Source organism: Lonchura striata, chromosome 4 (assembly GCF_050655825.1).
Source record: "Lonchura striata isolate lonStrDom1 chromosome 4, ASM5065582v1, whole genome shotgun sequence".
NCBI classification, from domain to species: domain Eukaryota; kingdom Metazoa; phylum Chordata; class Aves; order Passeriformes; family Estrildidae; genus Lonchura; species Lonchura striata.
The window spans coordinates 59,603,126-59,621,739 of record NC_140706.1 but is presented as its reverse complement, the minus strand read 5'-3'; the positions used below and the strand labels follow the sequence as shown (position 1 = coordinate 59,621,739).

Genomic DNA, 18,614 nt, shown 5'->3' with positions numbered 1-18,614 from the left:
AGAGAGCTCTTATCTGCCAAAATTTCAGATGGGAGGGCCTGAAGAAAGGTGTTTGCACCATCATATATAAGGCAATGTAAAAGAAGCTTCAGGGATAAAAAAGGATGGAACACTTATTTTTAATAAACATATTTACAATAAAAGTTAGTTATCTTTCTAATTATGTGAGCTGGTGATGCCCTTACAAGAATAATTTTGCAACCCACCAGTTATCAGTTGTGCATACTGAGGCAAGATAAAACTCTTCCCATAGCCATTTTCTCTCACAAAGACAGTGGGGATACAGGGATACAGCGGGAAAGGCAATGTGGAAACAGCCATAAAGTTCACACATTGCTTGGCACACCACTCAATGGGCTCTGGCTCAATTTGGCAGAAGATTAAAATATTCATGAGGATGATGAGTATGGAGCATGTTTACATATTTCTCACCTGCATGTGCTCTGCTAATTCTGTGTACTTGGCTCGGAAAGCCACTCGGCTGTTTAATACTCCTCTGAACAGAACTGTAAAATCACTGGTACTTTCTGGTCCTGAATGTCTCTTGTCACTAACTCAGTACACAGTCTGCTAGCTGCCAGGAGGTTTTGTCAGCTGCCAGCCTTGGAAATTCAACCTGGGCAGCAAAAGGAGCCAAGTTTCTTTTCCATCCTGCTTTAAAAGGACTCTAGACCAATACACTTTCTTTTACATGTGAAGCATGTAAGAGATGACAACCTCATGGTTTCTAGAGTATCCTATACTACTCATTCTTGGCATGCTCAAGGATTTACCAAAGCCAGAGAAAAGTAAAAAACTGAAAAATGGACCAGAGCTGGGGGTGCCTATCAATATTCAGTGGCATGGGTAAAAGAAACTTAAGCATGATTTGCAGGTAAACCATATTAAATAGATGTTTGCCCCACATCTGGAAAATGGGTATAAGACACTGAATTTGGCAAAGTGATCTGACATTTACTGCTCTGAACTCAGCAGGGAATGTAAACTTTGGACAGTTTTCAAGTTTGTTAAGCATCACAGCCAGAAAAAGTCCAGTTTCCTTGTTTAACAGCAATTTAAAAGACACGGGAAATAGTGTCACTGAGTCAGAGTCTGTGCACCTGGTAGAAGCTGAGTACCTACCACATTCAAACTGTCAGTCACGTGATAAACCTTCTATTTTTTGGACTTACAAGCTGGAATAGAAACCAGCTACTATCTTACTATTATCCCCTCACAACCATAATTTAAAAGACTTGCTTGCTTGCCTGACAAACAGAACAAAAGCTGTCACTTGTGTGAATAAGAAATGCTATTTCATTTTTCTTTCTGCCTTTCTCAAATTATTAAAAACCAAAATTCAAGAGCGGAATAAAAGTGCACTGCTATGAATCCTTCACCTACAATATGATAATCATGGGAGAAAAAAGGTAAGAAGTTTAACCTTATAAGGCTACTCAAATTCTAGTTTCCCCCAAACTAACCCTGCAATCTCTACAAGGCTGTTCTAAGCAGACAAAACCAGCATATTTTACCTGCTGCATAACAAGCCAAAGTGTTTTTTTTCCAATGGAAACAAAATTAAAAATATTAGCTGTTGCATAGAAGTAAAACCTTACAAAGAGAAGGCCATGTAAAATCATGGCTCAGGCCTGCTACTTTGGATAAGTAGAAAAGGACAGTGGGAAAAACACTCAGCTGAATTAAGGGTAGAAAAACAATTCTATAACCCTAGCATGTCCACATCATGGTGCGTGGTGGTTGGCTGAATTATGTTTGTTAAGATTTAAAGCTATACAACTGAGAAAGGCCTGACTGCTTAAAAAGGTCTGGTTTTTGCAATAAAGCAGCTCTCCTTTGCACCTGCCTGGGGAATCTGCATCACTCTGGACCTTCACCCCACAATTAGGTTTTTGAGTTGCCATGTTACACCAGAAATTTCAAGACTTAGATGTGTAGACAAGATTTTAAAACACTGTATTTGAAGCCAGAAAAGAAAAAAAGATAAAAAACAAACCTTCCCAAAAAATTTCATATAAATAACATCCACAAACAAACAAACAAACCCCGCAATGTCCTATTTTTGACTTGCAAAGGGATTCCTGTGTTTGAGTCTTCTTACTTTCTGCTTCCCTTTCTAACTACCTGTCTCTATTGCAAACTCCTGCCCATTCTGCTGAGTTTTCCCACTCGTGTCATGCCAGACATGCATTGCATTGTTCACAAATTTTACCCAGGTTCCACACAGAATACCTTGTTTCATACTGTGTTTCTATCTTCCACAACTTATTTTTAATTTTTTTGGGCTGTCACTGGCTCTTACGATTATCTAAGGACAGGTCCTGGGACCAAGCACAATATACTGTTTTCAGTAAAGCACTGTGAACATCTGTAGACTACCTTAATCTTAGAGAATAAATATCAGCAATACATGCTAACAAAGAAAATTTAATTACCTGAGCTGCATTTCTTTCCAGACTAGCTCTAGCTTTTCTATTTCTGGTTCCACTGCTTCTTTGTTTTGCTGCCTGCCCTTTTATTTAGGTGCTCTTATTGCCCTACCTCCCTGATTCCATGTGTCCACAGCAATTCTCCTACCACAGGAGAAACCCCTTGGTCGTAAGAGGGAGCAGAAGTGTTTTGTGCAATTGGTCTCATGCGAAACACATGGTGATCAGTGATGATGATGCAACAGTGTTCGTGTCAGTGGGGAAAGGATTTCAGGTGAAAGATGTGGAAGGAAAAGCTTGAAGTCTGTTAAGGAGCAGCTACAATGCACTGACAGTAGTTAATGCCAATCCTGGTCTTCCAGGAGGAGCAAAGAGAGCCTTGAAAAAATCTGTCCAGTAAGTTGCATCATAGTAGTGACCCAGCACAAATGTGAGAAAAGAGAGATCTGTCAGCGACCAAAAGGAAGCTTTTGACAGTGTAGGAACAGACAGGTACCTGACATCTGTAAAGAGGGTTTGAAAACATCACTGTCTGATAGCAAAAAGTGGAAATTAAATGGAATTTCTAACCAACCAACCAACACAGAAAGAGCTTATGTTTCACAATCGTGTTACATCCCTGCAGGCACAGAATTTACAAAGAGCCGATACATTTTTTAATGACCCCAAGGGGACCACAGGTCCAGCCACAGCTATGAATAAACCTGCTCTATGCCTAAGAGCTGCCAGCGCTCTCAAATGAGCCTGACCCTGCCTTTACAGTACTGAATTTGTGACCAGGTAAAGGGAGCATTGCTGCCAGGCTTCACAAAAACAGATTGCACAGAGATGGCTCCCTCACCAACTTCTTTACCTTTTCCCCCCATAAACTTGTGGAATATAAATATGGAATACATTTTGCCTGCTTAACTGTCGTCATGGAAACCACACGAGTTCTTTAAGGAGAAAGGAGTCAAAAAAGGACATAGAAATATAGGCAGTGTATTTTAGAAACAGAGGGCATGGTTTCTTTGCTAGAAAAGAATACTGTGCACATTTTATTGCATACCATTGGTGATTACCATTGAATTTTAAATCTTAGATTTCTCTCTACAAGCAAAGGGAAATGAAACAAAAGAAGACAAACATGAATATGTGGTGACTTCCTGCCTACTAGGAATCTCTGCATTCTGATAGAAAAAGGACATTAACCAAAAAAAAAAAAAAAGAAATTGAGAAATATTTTTTTTATATATACTTTTTTTTTTTGCTTCCTTCTCACTTATTAATAGTTGTAGTAGGTAGAAGAAGCCTCAAGAATCAAAGCAAACAGTGACTTAAACACAATACATCTGTCCTATTTTTCAGATGTTATGTATAGTTTGTCACATGGCAACAGTTCTCTGTGATCCTAACAGCAGTTCCTTCCATATCCAAGCTCAGTTCTTTGCTGCAAGAGCACTCCAAGACATGGCCTCTTCCTCTCACTCCATATGCAAGCAAACTGTCTCTGGATATGTGTCAATATAAAAACTCTAATTAATCAACTTAAGAAACACAAATCTGACCAACTTAAATAAACATTTCTACTCAATATTCTGGAGGTCAAATACAGAGAGATACTCAGCCTTTGCTGTACCCTTTGAGAAACTCTCAGCACCTTAAAATTCACATGTTGGTGATCCAGATTCCAAATACAACTGGGAAATTTGCTGTCTCTCTCAAGAAGGCATAGATACATCAGAACCACAAAGCAGAATGTTCTATTTCACATGTACACCAGATCAATGGGGAAACCAAATACACACAGTTTTTGGTGTTTCAGAGCAACAACATGCTGAAAATCCAAAGAATACCAAAGTGTAACTGCAAACTGGGAGCTGGGGAAAAATCCTGTCATGTACAAATGAATGAGCAAGGTTTGAAGCTTGCTGTGAGTTTAACATCTGGTATTGCAACAAGAACTTCCCAAAATGTAAAAAAAAAAAAAAAAATTAAATTAACAAAAAAATCTGGAAATCATTTAAAGTATTATTCCCAGAAGAAACAAAAAATTTAAAATCACCATGGGTTGCAAATGTATAGGATGATATTAACACTGGGAAAAATGGCAGAATTTGTTCATAGTGGCATGCTTATTTCACTATCAGTATGGCAACAGCTCGCAGTGCAAAGTGATAGCTATTTCCTACCTTCCTCTTACAAAACACACTTGTAAAACACTCTAAAAGTTGTTTTCAAAAACCTCCTCGGTGTGAGGAAGAGAACACTGACTGAACTAATGGACACAATTTGAAAAATCTACAACAGAACGGGATCAACCTGCAGAGCCAGCCAACAAATTGTTAAGCACAAAAAGCCTGCAAGATGGAACTGTGTAACTGGAATGAAAATAACCAAACTTACGACATATGCTCAGTTCTGCTTCACACGGGACTCTGCATCTGACAAAATTAATGCTGCCATTCTCTTCAAGACCACTGAAATTCTAGGCATATCCAAATACATTGTTCGCCCCATTTTGCCTCTGAATGACATGAATTCTTTGGTCTCCTCTTGTGAGAAAATTAATGATTGTTCCCACAAAGAGAACACCTCTGAACTTCAATGGAACTATACCAATTTATACATGCACCAATGTTGATCTCTGTCAGGGAATACAGTATTTCAATTCAGTGACACAAAGAAATCAAAACAGTATTGCTGGGATAGCAGGACCACGACGGAGAAAAATATTTGTGTCTCAAGAACTTGAGCACACCAGAGTCCAGCTAAACAATACAAATAAAATTGTGTATAAATAAAATTGTGTATTAGACACTGATATGACTACTATTCTCTGCTTTTCCCACTGCACTACAGCAAAAGTTGGGGCTTGGAATTGATTATGGTCAGAAGCACCTACTGCTCTTTTATATGGCTTTTACCATTATTCCCATTGCAATGTCCCTTGAGACCCTTATAGCCAGCCCAGGAGCCAGTGGTGCTACACAAAATCAGAACTGAAGAATAATCATTGTACAAAAGAGCTCAAGTGTTTCTGTACCTTGTAGTGGACAATACCTGTCACATTTCTCCTCCAGCCTTTGAATATTCTGGGAAATGGTTAAGTCACCATCCCTGCAGATATTGAAAAAGATGTGCACATGTGGTACCTGGGGACATGGTTTAGTGATGGACAGTGCTGGGGGAATGGTTGGGCTTAGTGATCTTTAGGGTATTTTCTAACCTAAATGATTCTGTGGTGCTGTGATTACTTTAGGGAAAGAACCAGCAGATTTATAAACTACAACAAACACCACCATCACCACAGGCTGATCAGAAAGAACTCTACACTCCATAAGATTCAACTACCAAATTACAAGTAAATCAGCAAAGAAGAAACTATGGTAATATTAGACAACACAGCAAGCTATTTATTGTCTTGCTGGCTCTACCTATTAAAGGGAACACTAAAAGATTATCTACTTTAGGTTCAGGTTCAAAAGTATTATCAAACCACTATTTTAAAGAAAGATATCTGCAGGACATTTCCCAGTTTACTACTTCAGGAATATATTTACAGTCTCCTTTATATCTTCAGATGAGGTGTCTTTCTAAATTTATAATGCATTCACTAAAAAGCTCTCATAAAAGCATAATTCCTGCTCCCATATCTCCACGCAAACATTACTCACACAGAAACTTCCCGCATCAACGAGACAGAATAAAGCCCTTCCCAGCCAACCCCCCCAGTCCAGCTGACACATCATTAGACCACATCTCAGCATCATGCAGCATGAAAGCTTGTGCTCACTTTTAAGAAAAGACCAAGATAAAGGATTTCAGCTGAAAGGCATCATCAGACCCATTTATTTGATGTTCACCCAGACAGCTTTGTTTTCAAAGCTATAACTTTCTCCTGATAAAACACACAGGTATAGCCACCATGTGGTCATAAACCAGGCCAAATGTCTTCTATAAGATACTGCTAAGATTTTAATTACTTGTGTCCTCAAACCTGTAAGTGATGTCTTCCCTATCTACCTTGGAAACCTGGACATCACCCTTGCTTCTATCATAAATTCAAAAACTGTCAGAGGCCCTCCAAATTGCTTTTGAAATATTTCTGTACAACACCATTTTCTAGACATCACAGACAGTATCAAAAATATCACAGGCAACATAAAAATGATAGCTTGCAAACCACAGCAGAAAACCTACAGATCAATTACCTTGCTTCCAGGCAAAAAGCATTCATCTAAAACATAAAGAAACACCCACTCCAACATCAGCATATTTCTGTTGATTTTATGGAACATGAGAATTCCTCTGCATCCACCATCATCCACCATGCACAAACCCAAGCTGAAACTGACCTCTTTTTCTCAGCCCCTTGCAAAACGAGGTAGGTGTCAACTCCCTTCTAACATTGCAGAGGGGTATCAGCTACTTCTCTCAGCAGTTTAATGGCACATGTCTAATTAAACTCAGAAAACTGTTTTCTGTTTCTAAGCAAGACTAAAAGATTAACTAGTGTGGTTACAGGTCTGTGCAGTTTTTACAACTACAGTTTGGTCTAATAAACTCCAAGGTGTGTTTCAGCAATGTCTCATCACCATCATGCCTGTAATAACATGATAATGATAAACAAACATACCCTTTACAGGCTTTCTCACAGATGTCAGTGTGATGTACAGTGAGCAAACAGCCTCAGTTTCATAAAGAGTAGTGTTTGCAGGGTGAAGAGGAGCTTCCCTGCTCAAGAGATTCCAAGCAGCTTTTATCCTTTCCTTCTTTTGGCTGCTAAAATTATTTTGTGAACACAGTTAACACAAAACCCATTGAAAGAGACCAACAATTAATTTCCAAAGATCCTGTATGTACTATGTCTGTAGAAATGGTAATTTCTTTACTGGGTTTATAATTATTTCACATGGGTACAATTATAACAATCACACCATATGGCTTTGTCTTTTTCACATGATTCTCTAAATTATCATCTCCTGAAGATTTAATATCTTTAATGCTTCCATACCAAGAAAATAATTTTTTTCTTTGAAGTAATTTTCAGCACAATCCAGTGAAATCAAGTCCCTACTTTCTTCATAAGCACATTTCCTCTTTCCTATGCCTGCTTCTGTTCCATGACATAAATTGTTTTCCACTGACATTTTCCTGCTTATCTTGAAACCTGTTCATAGAATTGTACAGGAAAGGTTTCAGTATTCTCTGACTTTGCCTAGGAAAAGGCAAACCTGCAACACCTTCCAGACCCTGAAAAACATCAGGCCTCTCCCTCTAAAAGGAGTTAGCATTCAGCAGCCATGCTCCATCACTCCATAAAACCAAGTGCCACTATACACCAAAGCTGTCTCCAGTAACTGGGCAGCCAGTTATTCCAGCTGCTAAAAGGTAGTGTCCTTGCCTACAGTTACCCTGAAGGAAAATCCAGAAACTGTCCATAGTCTGAGAAGACTGAGCATAAACCCCTCTGTGCCATCCTACCTGTGCCTGTCCTTGGCATAGGGAAGAACCAGAAATCACCTATTTGGCTTCTACACTTCTCCCAATTCTGGCAGCAAGATCTGTGATGTTCCTTGAACAAGCCATTGAGTATAAACAGAGCCACTGGATCTGAAAGAAACTATGACCTAGGTTTTCCCCAATATTTTCATAGAGGCACTCCTCATGGCTATTCTTTGCAAAGGAACAAGACAAGGAGGGCAAATTAACCCCACCAGAGCAAGCTGTGCTGCATAAATAGGCAGGTTTTAATTATTTTTTTCTTTAACCAGCTTTTTCTAGATGTAATGCTATTTCCATCAAAATACTTCTGAATAGAGTAAGTTTCTACAGTAGAAATTTACTCTAATAAAGTTTACTGTGTAAGCTTATTATTAATATTAGGTAAGGAGAAACTTACACAACCGGAGAAGCTTCTCATCATGTATTGTTTTCTCTTATCTAAACTATAAATATTTATGTCCTAATTGTTTTTTCATTGATTAATCACTTCACCATTGATTCTTCATGCTTTGCTGATGGATGGTTTATTGTATTTTTGGTAAATTATGCCTTATGACAGGCAGTTTACCATGTAACACAAACTAAGAAAAAAAATGCTCATTATCTTTCCCATCTATTGTGTAATACCTCTCTATCTGTATCATCAAAAAGGATTTTTATGACCTCTCCATGTTACTCACCATTTCAGGGAATTTGTGCTAACTTTCACTTGAACTTTCTTGCTTTATGATTTGATTTTCTCGCCTAAGAAATTCTTAATTTTTGCCATCAACTCTTAGTATCACAGGATGCTTTTGATTTTATTTAGCTTAATTTCTTTATTTTTTCTTGCTCACAATTGATCATTACAGCAATTATGTTGCAGAGAGGTTCAACAAAAACTGATTTTCCTCTGAAACAAATAGAGGGTAGAAACAAGGAAGGAAAACCATCTTTGCTTTCTATGGAATTGAACAAATAGCACAAAAATTCTTTTCAGTAGTACTGAACCCAAAGTATGTCTCTTCTTCAAAGCTGATTTAAAAGCAACCTTGAGTTCTTTTGTGTTTAAGACAAGGAATATGGTAATTGGTCATTTAGGTCAATTTTTGGACTTGCATGGTCTCAGAGTATACTAAACACTGGAAGTGATGGACTGAGACCTAAGGATGTGTTGTCAGTGTTACACTGACAATTATGGTGCTAATGCCAACAATCCATGCAAAAACCATTTGCCACTGGTTAAAAGGAACTTCTTGCTTTACCACTGCCTCCACCTGTAAATTCACACACATTATATCAAATTCTGAAAAAAAACCAAAAACAAACAAGTGGCAGAGGTGACAGATGGAATTAAGATTTCACCTCTGAACAAGTTATAGATAAAAAATTGTTTTAGCTACCCAAATGCCTCATAATTAAACAGGTGAAAAATGCCTGCACAGATATATTTAAATAAAAGCCACAGAAATTTAAAATCCATGTCTAAAAATGCAGAGGCAATTTATGCACCCAGGATTCCACAATTTTTGAACGTGATAAATTCAAATTGCATTGTTTAGGAGAGCTACTGAACTTATCTTTTGTTCACATTATTCACATCACTGAAACATCACTTTAAAGAAATAAAGGCAACATTAGCAGTTATCTTGATTCAAAAGGCTTCCACCCTGAATATTTGAGAATGCTATGGGATGTGACAAGTTTCTGTATTTCTCTCAGGGACTTTTACTGTACAAAGACTAAAATTACGGGGTTTACTTGGGATATTATTTGCACTGCCTCTGGAAATAGTGCCTCAGTTGTCAATTATGATAAGATCTCTCTCCTGATTTCTTGCTAGTTCCATTTTGCTGTGTGGAGAAACAAACCCAGTGCTATCAGTCTCACCAGCCAGGGAATTTATTAGCAAACCACTGGGCTCCTTCTGCCTCAGGATGTCTGTTGCCTGACTGCTATTTTTGCAATTTTAGACAACAGCTGTGACTGGCAAACTGTGAGGAGATGCAAAATGCCAATTCTGTTTCAAAGCATGATAAGAGAAAGTGCTGATACTCACCAAACTATTCCCTGAGCCCCAGAGCCAATAGGTTTCAAGTTCTGGTAGCGTTTGAGGACTGTGAAGGTCGAGTCACCTACTTCCACGCTGTAGAACTGGTTGTCAACTTTGCTTTTGCTCATGTTGTAATGTTTGGCAATATATGACACATCCACTTGTTTCCCAAATCCCTGTTGTATAGAAGAAAAGGGGAGAGGGGTTGGTAAAAACAGAGAAACCAAGGCTAGTAGAACATTAGAATACTGATAAAGCACTGTCAGCCTAATTTTTCAATATAAATCCTTGTCATTTTTGGCTCATTTTCATAAAGACTGTATCAAATTTTCTTTCATGCAGGAAGTCACCATAAAAAGGCACTGATTAAAGAAAACCAGTGAATTCTCCAGCTGATGTTTGTGATACAGTTACTGCCAATATTAGTCTCTGCCTGCCATCACTCCTGCCTCATGACTACTGGATTATGTGCTCTGCTGATTCTGCCCTCGTTTGTTTTGCAATTAATTTAAAATAAGATGACTTTCATCAGTGTGGAAGTGGGACAAGAGACACAGGAATCAGACTCTTCATTATAGATCAGACAGAGCAAGCAAATGTATTCCCATGAGTGCTAAAACTTTCCCTGAGCACGTAATAAAGGCCTTGAGAACCTTTCAACAGGTTTGTTTCTTTTGAAACAGAGAAGTTAATGGGACAAGCTGTGACCCAACATGGCTCAGTATCATGGAGATGTATTCCAAAGTTCTGGAGGTCTTCAGGAATTCTGGGCTCCTAAGGATAAGAGGGAGAGCTCCTCTCATGACTTATCAAATGCAGCAAACACCAATTTTCATAACACAAAACCAAGCACTGTAGCTAGCACAACACAGCAGTGTTCCTCCCCAAAATTAAAATTAAAAACCAATAATTTTTGGAAGACTTAAAAGACCCTCCCTCAAATTTGTAAAATTACCATGCAGCAAGTTACATTATAACCCCTTTATGACTACTGCTGAGCTCAGTTCCTATGGACTACAGAGTAAATTTATAGCAATTTGAGACAAAAATCAGAACTAGGTGCTTGTAATTTAGGATTCTGTAGTACATGATGATGAGCACAGGATCTAAAAGCTCAACATATTACAATATATCTGCCCTAAAAGAGTTGACAGTTCACTTATGGAAGTCAAGATGTGCCCAAATGCCTTCCATAAAAAAAAAAAAAAAAAACAGCTATGCTTCTGTCTATGCATTTTTTTTCAGTGCTACCACATACAGCTTATAAATTTTCTTATTTGCTCTATTATAAATTTCTTTTCCCCAAAAAAATCTTAATGATCAAATGCATTATGTGTTTATGGGCTACTATGTTGAAATTTGATGGAGCTGTGAAAAAAGTAAAGTTGACTTTGATTACATTACTCGTTCAATTAAAAAGGACATCATTCCAGTGTTCCAAAAATCTGATCATTAAAAACAGATTACTGACCTTACAAAGAACTTGGATTTTAAGGTTTGCCTTGGAAAAATCATTATTATTTTTCTGTCTTTTATCTGACTGGAAGGCCTTTTGGCACTGGACAGCATCATACTAAACACCTCATTTAGAGACTTTGAAACATTTTAATAAATGCAGCTCTCCATTCAAACACAGTCTCATCTCAGAAAACTAAGTGGTAACTTTACATTAACTTGTTCATCAAACATTGTGAGGGGGAGAGCAGGGGAGGCCTTAACACAAAAAGTGAGAGGTTTATGGACACCGATACAGCACTAAATTGAAGTTTCCAGAGAGTGAAATGATCCCAAAAGAGGTTTGAATTTTTCTCATTGGAAGACAGTCTGCATCTCATTCACACTGTGTAGCCTTAGTCTTAAAACGTCTTCCATTCTGTGAAAAGAAATGCATAAATTTGGCTATTCAGCTCAGGTATTCATACCAGACCAGAAACTGGGTGGGTTTTTTTGGGTTTTTTTAATAACATGCTCGTGATTGACAGAAATTTCACAGCTCCCTCTGGCTAGACAAACACATTAGGAGAATGTTTTTTCCTGATGTCATTATCAGAACAATGCAGGACATATTCAGCATTAACACCCATTACTCTGAAGCCAATGTTTATGTATAAAGTGTCAGCATAAAAATTGCATTCTTGAGTGAGCCTGAGACACATCCAGCTCCTCTGGAAGTACAGAGTGAATTTTTTAAACAAATTGGATGACTGTGTTAAGCTTAGATGAGCCAGGCCTGCCACAATGTGTTTGTGTCCTCACTCCCAAGCTACCTGACAGCTCCTTGTGTGGCACGGAGCTACATGGGAGCATATATTTTATCACTCTATGTGTAGAATAAAAATTACTTGCTTTTACGTTATCCTGACCTCAGGAAATTCAAGCTGAGTACAGTGGGGTTTCTGAACTGCTGCGGTTCCAGCAGCTGGTTCTTTTAAATCCAGAAATGTCTTAAAAATCAATCAAAACAGATGAGAAGAACCACTCTGTAGTACCTCAGTTCTATGGGTAATTTACATATCCAATTTCTTCAGTCAACAGCAATTAAAGTTGTGGACCCGGAAGACCACAACTGATAAGAAGATGCAGATGCCCTGATGAGCTGCTCTCCTCTGCACAACACAGATCATTCCTATAACAATCTGCTCCTAACTGTATGTGAGAGGGAAAGGTAAAGACTGTTTTATTTTTCATGAAATAATTTTTTTCTTTTTAGATTAGTATCTTTTTCCCTACTTATAAATTTGTGCCCCATAAGGTATTTTACAAGCATTACTTGTAAAATTCAAGGCAGGCTGATTTAGTTTGAAGTTTACTTCAAGCAGAATGCCTCCTCTGAGTGACAACAATTTCAGCTTTGTGGACAGGCCAAAGTCTAAGTTGGCTCCTCACTCTAAACCCACACTGCTACAAAGCTACAAAACAACCCCTACTCTATATTTTCCAATTTTTACCAAAGCCTAAACAAGCAAAACAAAAGCATAGTAAGGTTACTAATGCCCAATGCATTGCTTACTTTCATAACAACAGGAGATGGATGATATGACTATCCTTGTCATGATGCTGACTTAAATCGCTAAGTCAATGAATTAACAGCATTATTGGGTAACAGCATTATTGGATTAATCAGATTTGATCAGATCCCCAAGCCAAGCTGACACATAATCAAGAGCAATCTCTGGTTGATTCAGCAGCCACTTCCTATTGAGAACAAGGAAATGGCAGCTTCATTTCACTCCAAAATTAAGATAATTTTTTTCCCTTTAGCAAGGAAATTCATACTCTTTACAGAGCATGTCAATGTTAGTTTTAGTTTCAAACCCAGATGAAAATGTTCTTCTCCCAATCTTCAGATTCACATAGCTCATCTTAAAGAAGCCTACACACTACATTTTGCTCTTCTCCTGTTACATCCTCATTGCTCATTTAAACCCTTTCCAGAAGCCTTGGTGTTGTTACAGATATTGATATTCTCCCAGATGCCCTTCTGTACCCCACTAAGCTATTCCAGATCCAGGTTTTGCTGCACAATCTTTACAACACCTGTACAGGCAGATTAAATTAAAGCTTTGATTATGTGGCATCAGAAAGGAACCCAGAGCTAGGAATTTCCAGCATACACCCTTCTGTAGATGCACCTAACCATAAACTCCTTCATATGATTGAGGCTAGCATCATAAGAAACCAGGAATTAGTACTTCATTAAGAAATACATGGGGGAAGGAAGTTTATAGATACACTCAGGATATCACAGTAAAAATGTATAGGTCTCATACAGTAAAGTGAATTCCAGTGAGTTAATACATTTCCAGGTGAACTTCAAATGAACTTGGGCAAGCTACAATACTGAGGCCCCACAACAACAGTAAACATTGAAGCTGTGAAACTTCGAACAAAATACATCTAAGTTTGTCAGACCTCTGTGTAAGATGAAAGATTATTCCTCAGAGACAAAGTATACATGGAAAAGCAATTTTTTCTCAGTTTCCATAAACATTTGGACAATGAAATTGCATTAGTTTGACATTGAGAGGAACTTAGCTTTCATTTCATACGTACAAAAATGCATAAACCATTACTTTCTCCTTTCAGTACCTAATTGAAAACTTTAATGCACACACACACATTCCCCAATGCCATTCTCTTTCCTCCATAGTGAGAAATTTAAGAGTAAGAGAAGTGAAAGTTTCTCAGCCCTGAAAGCCTAACTATCCTTGTTAGCTTACTTGAGCACGTAGCCATACTTGCAATGATGTTTGCTTAGTAACCTGACAAGTGAGAAAGAGAAAAGAAAATAAACTGTCAAGACTCAAGCATTTGAGATGAAGGAAAAGGATACTCTCACCATTGCTAATTGTTTAGAGAGCACATATTTTGCTTTCAAAGGACAAGTATTTAAAAATTCTGTGGAACTCAAATAACTGACTGCCTCACACAGAGCTACAAAGTGTATTCTTTTCTTTCAGAGTACAGAGAGGAAAAGAGTTAAAACCCCAACAGAAATAAAATTGTGTTATTTTTTATATTGTAAGGTGAATTGCTTCCTGATATCCCATTTCATTTGTCCATTTCTATCCTACAACATAACTGTATTTATCATATTTTACTGACAGACCTTTGTTTCTGAACACCACCCCTTCTATTATTGATGAGCCTAAAATATGGCAATGTCTTGCAGCTCAGCATCTCATACATTTCAGATTTTATAAATACAAACCATGCTAGCAGCAATTCAAGGTAAATTGCTCTCCCTTGCATCTCCAAGACAGTGAGCACAGTCACAGATTCTGCTGGCAGCATCAGCAGAGGGGAAACTTTACCTCAGTGTTTGTATCCTTCCCCGCGTGTGCCCACAGAAATCCTGGCAGGAAAATTCATTCAAGGGTGCCATGATGCAAGGCTACTGAAATCAATTCAAGCTCTCCACGTGTGTGTAAATGTGTGTGAATGCTGGTGAGTGAAAGAATCAGATGGAAGACTGAGAGGCTGATTCCCAATTGGCAGCTGGCACGGAGCCCAGAGGTGAGCAGGATGGAGCAGAGAGGATGCTCAGAGCCAGACACCATGACGGCTCCCCAGCGGCCCCACATCCACCCAGCCTCAGACAAAAAGGCTGGTGTGGACCACAGCTCATTTCTGAGGTGGAGGCCTCTGAATCCCTCAGGATAGAAAAGGATCATATCTTAAAACTACAATTTAACCTGGAAAGTCAAATGCTGAGGCTGTAGAGACTGACATTCATGAGAATGGCAAAACCCTCAGGCTTCTGGCCAGCTCTGAAAATGTGCACAGAGGCAAGCTCTGCTCACCTGGGTGCATCTGCTCAGCCAACAGCACTATGAATTTAATGGATGTCCTCCCACTTGCACAGCTCTAATTCTCACAGAACTTTCAAATGCCAGATTTCTGGCATGAACATGAATTTGTGAGCCCTCTTCAATTTTAATGGTCACAGGTTTTGCTGTGTAAATTTGAATGGCCACAGAAGCTTTCACTTGGGAAATATAGAGTGTCTTTGGATAGAAAGATCTACTAAATTATTTTAAATTGTGTATTTTATATATGACACAACTATGGCAGAAATTTTATCTATTTTTTTCTCTCCATAAAGACAGACTTATTCTGGCTCTTCCTGAACTCAAAAGTCCATAAACAGAGATCCAATCTCCTACACAGGGTTTCATCTTGTGCGTGTGTGGTTGGATGTAACATTACAGATTTTGGTCTTACCAGATATATCACACCACAGTTCTCCATTCTTCCACCTCATTCTCATCCTGTGAGGTTTGTATTAGTCAACCAGTCTTTCTGATTTTAGTGTGTTTTGAGTGGGATTTAAAAGCTGATTTCTGGCCTTTTAATCTTTCTCCAGCTGCCTTGCCCCCCAGACAGGGGTCTTTCTGCACTCAGACTTTTAAGTAGACAACAGACCCCTGCAAACAACTCAGCCTTGATTGATCAGTGACTGATCTTTTTACATTTGCTTTATTCATTCTATTTCAACACATCTTAAAGCATTTTATTTAATGTAGCACAATGTTTCTAAGTGCTGGTTGGGGTTTTTTGTTTTTGTTTTTGTTGTTAGGTTGGGGTTCTTCTATAGTTGTTGTTTTTTGTTTATTTGTTTAAACACTCTGTCCTTATTTAGCCTCTTCTGAGATCTGAAAACCCATCAGCTTACCTAGCCCTTACCTAGTTCTGATTACAACAAATCTGCCTTCTCCTTTTCAACTGTATCTACTCAAAACATGAAGCAAAGCACTATTTACTTATTTCTCTTGTCCTCCACATGTTCACTGAGCTCTTGGTACTTTACTTGGCACTACAGGCACCTAATTTTCATAGCTTATTTATAACTGTGGTATCATGTATTGCTCAGAAGTCACTGTGTCCCAGAGTGTGTCCTTCATTCCAGGCCAGATTCCTACAGATGAGCAATGTGAGTATCTGCACAAGAAAACACTACTTCAAATGATTCCTTCTCCCCCCCGATGCCTGAAGAGCTCAATGCTGACACACAGGTGACATCCAGCCCTGGCCATCACACCAAAGAAGGTTCAGAGGACTGATAAAGAAACACTGAAACTCAGTCCTTGAGACTGAGGTTTTTTTAGGAAGAGGAAATAAATAAATAAATCAGTGATTGAAGTGCAAAATGTAGCCAAAGATACAGGAAAGAAAGTAGATTTCTCGATAAAACTATATAATTACAGTATGTGATGTGAAGACAATAGCTAATGAAAGGATTCTCCCTTTTACAAATAAAAACTGTATGGAGCTAAGTACTAAGTAATCACACTTTAGCTAGAAATAGACAGCTCCTGACCCTATGAAATGTAATTTTATTCATAAAAATCTAATATATCAATTATTGGTAACTTTTGAATACCAGCGAATCTCCCCTTGGATAGAAGACATAATCACAGGACACACTACATTTAGAATCTCATTCTAAATAAAGGCATCACCTATACCTACATCTTAGGGAACATGTAAATTCTGACAGGCTACACATCTCAATATTTATTTTAAAAAAAGATACTTAAAAACCAAATGGAGAAAATATGTATGAAGAAGTCACTATTCTTTTGGAATTGTGAGATGTTGTTAATATATAAGTATTAAAATTTAGTGTCTCATTCTACTCATGATACACTACTCTGCATTACCTTGTGCTACAATAAAAATGTGTAGGGTCCTATAGATAAAAGCTTGTTGGTGATAACAGCCTTACAGAAGTCTAATGAAATTCTATAGGCCTTCCTGTCCTACTTTTCTATTATTATAGAAAAGCAGATGTCCTCATCCTCAGCCTTAAAAAAAGGTGGCTGCTTCAGAACATGAATTGGCTACCCATGTCCAGTAATTCCAGACCTGAGTGTTTTTACACTGCAAAAGGGTGAAGAGTTGGGGAGGTACATATTTACCCTACTTATGCTACTGAATATTTCTCAGGAAGGGCCATTCTTTTTTCTCCTTAAGCTGAAAATCCTTAAAATTCTGTTCCTGCTGAATTAGCAGTTCATTGTACAAAACTAGTATGCTCAGTGACATAAGCTCTATGTCAAAGAAAACAGCCTGTAATTATGAATGTGTCACTTTCCTTCAGAGCACATAAAGCTATGCCTTTCAGGCCACAAATACATATTACAGGAAAAATACACCCTCAGTACTAAAAATAATTAGGGTTCTCTTCAATATTGGAGCTTTAAGAAAGGCACTTCAGCACAAACACTTTGGAGAATTTCTGCAGTGAGGCATAAATTTAAAATGGAAGCAGGAATAAGAATGGAATAACCAATATTACCACCTGGATACTATTCCTAACCTCTAAACAAAGATCTAGATGCTTGGACCAAGGACAGAGATATAACCCCCATCCCACTGTGAACAATACAAATTAACAGCATCCAAGATAGGCCTTAATGCAACCAGACACTTAATTTAGAGACTGTTCTTGCTCATAGTTACAGCTGTTATTTGGATCAGGTTCTACCTTTATGGAGAGAATAAATTAACATGCAGCTTAAACCACTTTTTATCCTCAAGAGAATTGATCTGAAGGTCTGAAGACCTTGAAAAGGTATTCATGTGGTAAGTGCTTGAAGGATGGAATTCCGTTCCTGACAATGTCAGGATAGTATCTCTTTGTATGTATTTAGTGGATGACGCCATTCTGGGTACCTGTTGCAGCCATCAAACAGGAATTAATCTCACTCAGTGATAAAAATGCATCCAAAATGGCCTAAGTAAAAAAGAGAGGAGAGCTATGCAAAAAACCTCTATTCTGCACAGTGAAAGTATTTTTTTATCAATAACACTTTTCTCATATAATCTGATAAAAAAAATTGCAATTTCTGCAATTTCTTTTTTGGAAACAAACTCTGTCAAAACATTACAAAAATACTACGTTTGACAAAGTTGCAAGTGGAAGAATTAAGCCAGTTAAACACAAGCGCATAAATAAAATAGAAAAGACAGTTAAGCAGATTATCAAACTGAATAGTCAAAACCCATCCCAGAGCTAATGATTCCTAAATCCAGATTCAACCTTCTCAGGAGAATTAATAGTTAGTGTCCCTGAGTTAAAAAACATAAAGCAAACTTTCTAACACCTGTCATTGTCTAATATTAAATGCTTACACACAAGTAGCAGCCCTTTCTTTTTTACA

At 38.0% G+C, this 18,614-nt stretch overlaps 1 protein-coding gene across 7 annotated transcripts in view; it reads right to left on the bottom strand.

The window, feature by feature from the left end:
• MAPK10 (mitogen-activated protein kinase 10) overlaps window positions 1-18,614 on the bottom strand; it is a 139,314-nt gene that overhangs the window by 54,070 nt on the left and 66,630 nt on the right. For all 7 annotated transcript variants that reach the window (XM_077783001.2, XM_077783000.2, XM_021549357.3 and 4 more), the window contains one exon: window positions 9,955-10,124. In XM_077783001.2, coding sequence (XP_077639127.1) covers window positions 9,955-10,124 — 170 coding nt within the window. The remainder of the gene's footprint in view (window positions 1-9,954; window positions 10,125-18,614) is intronic.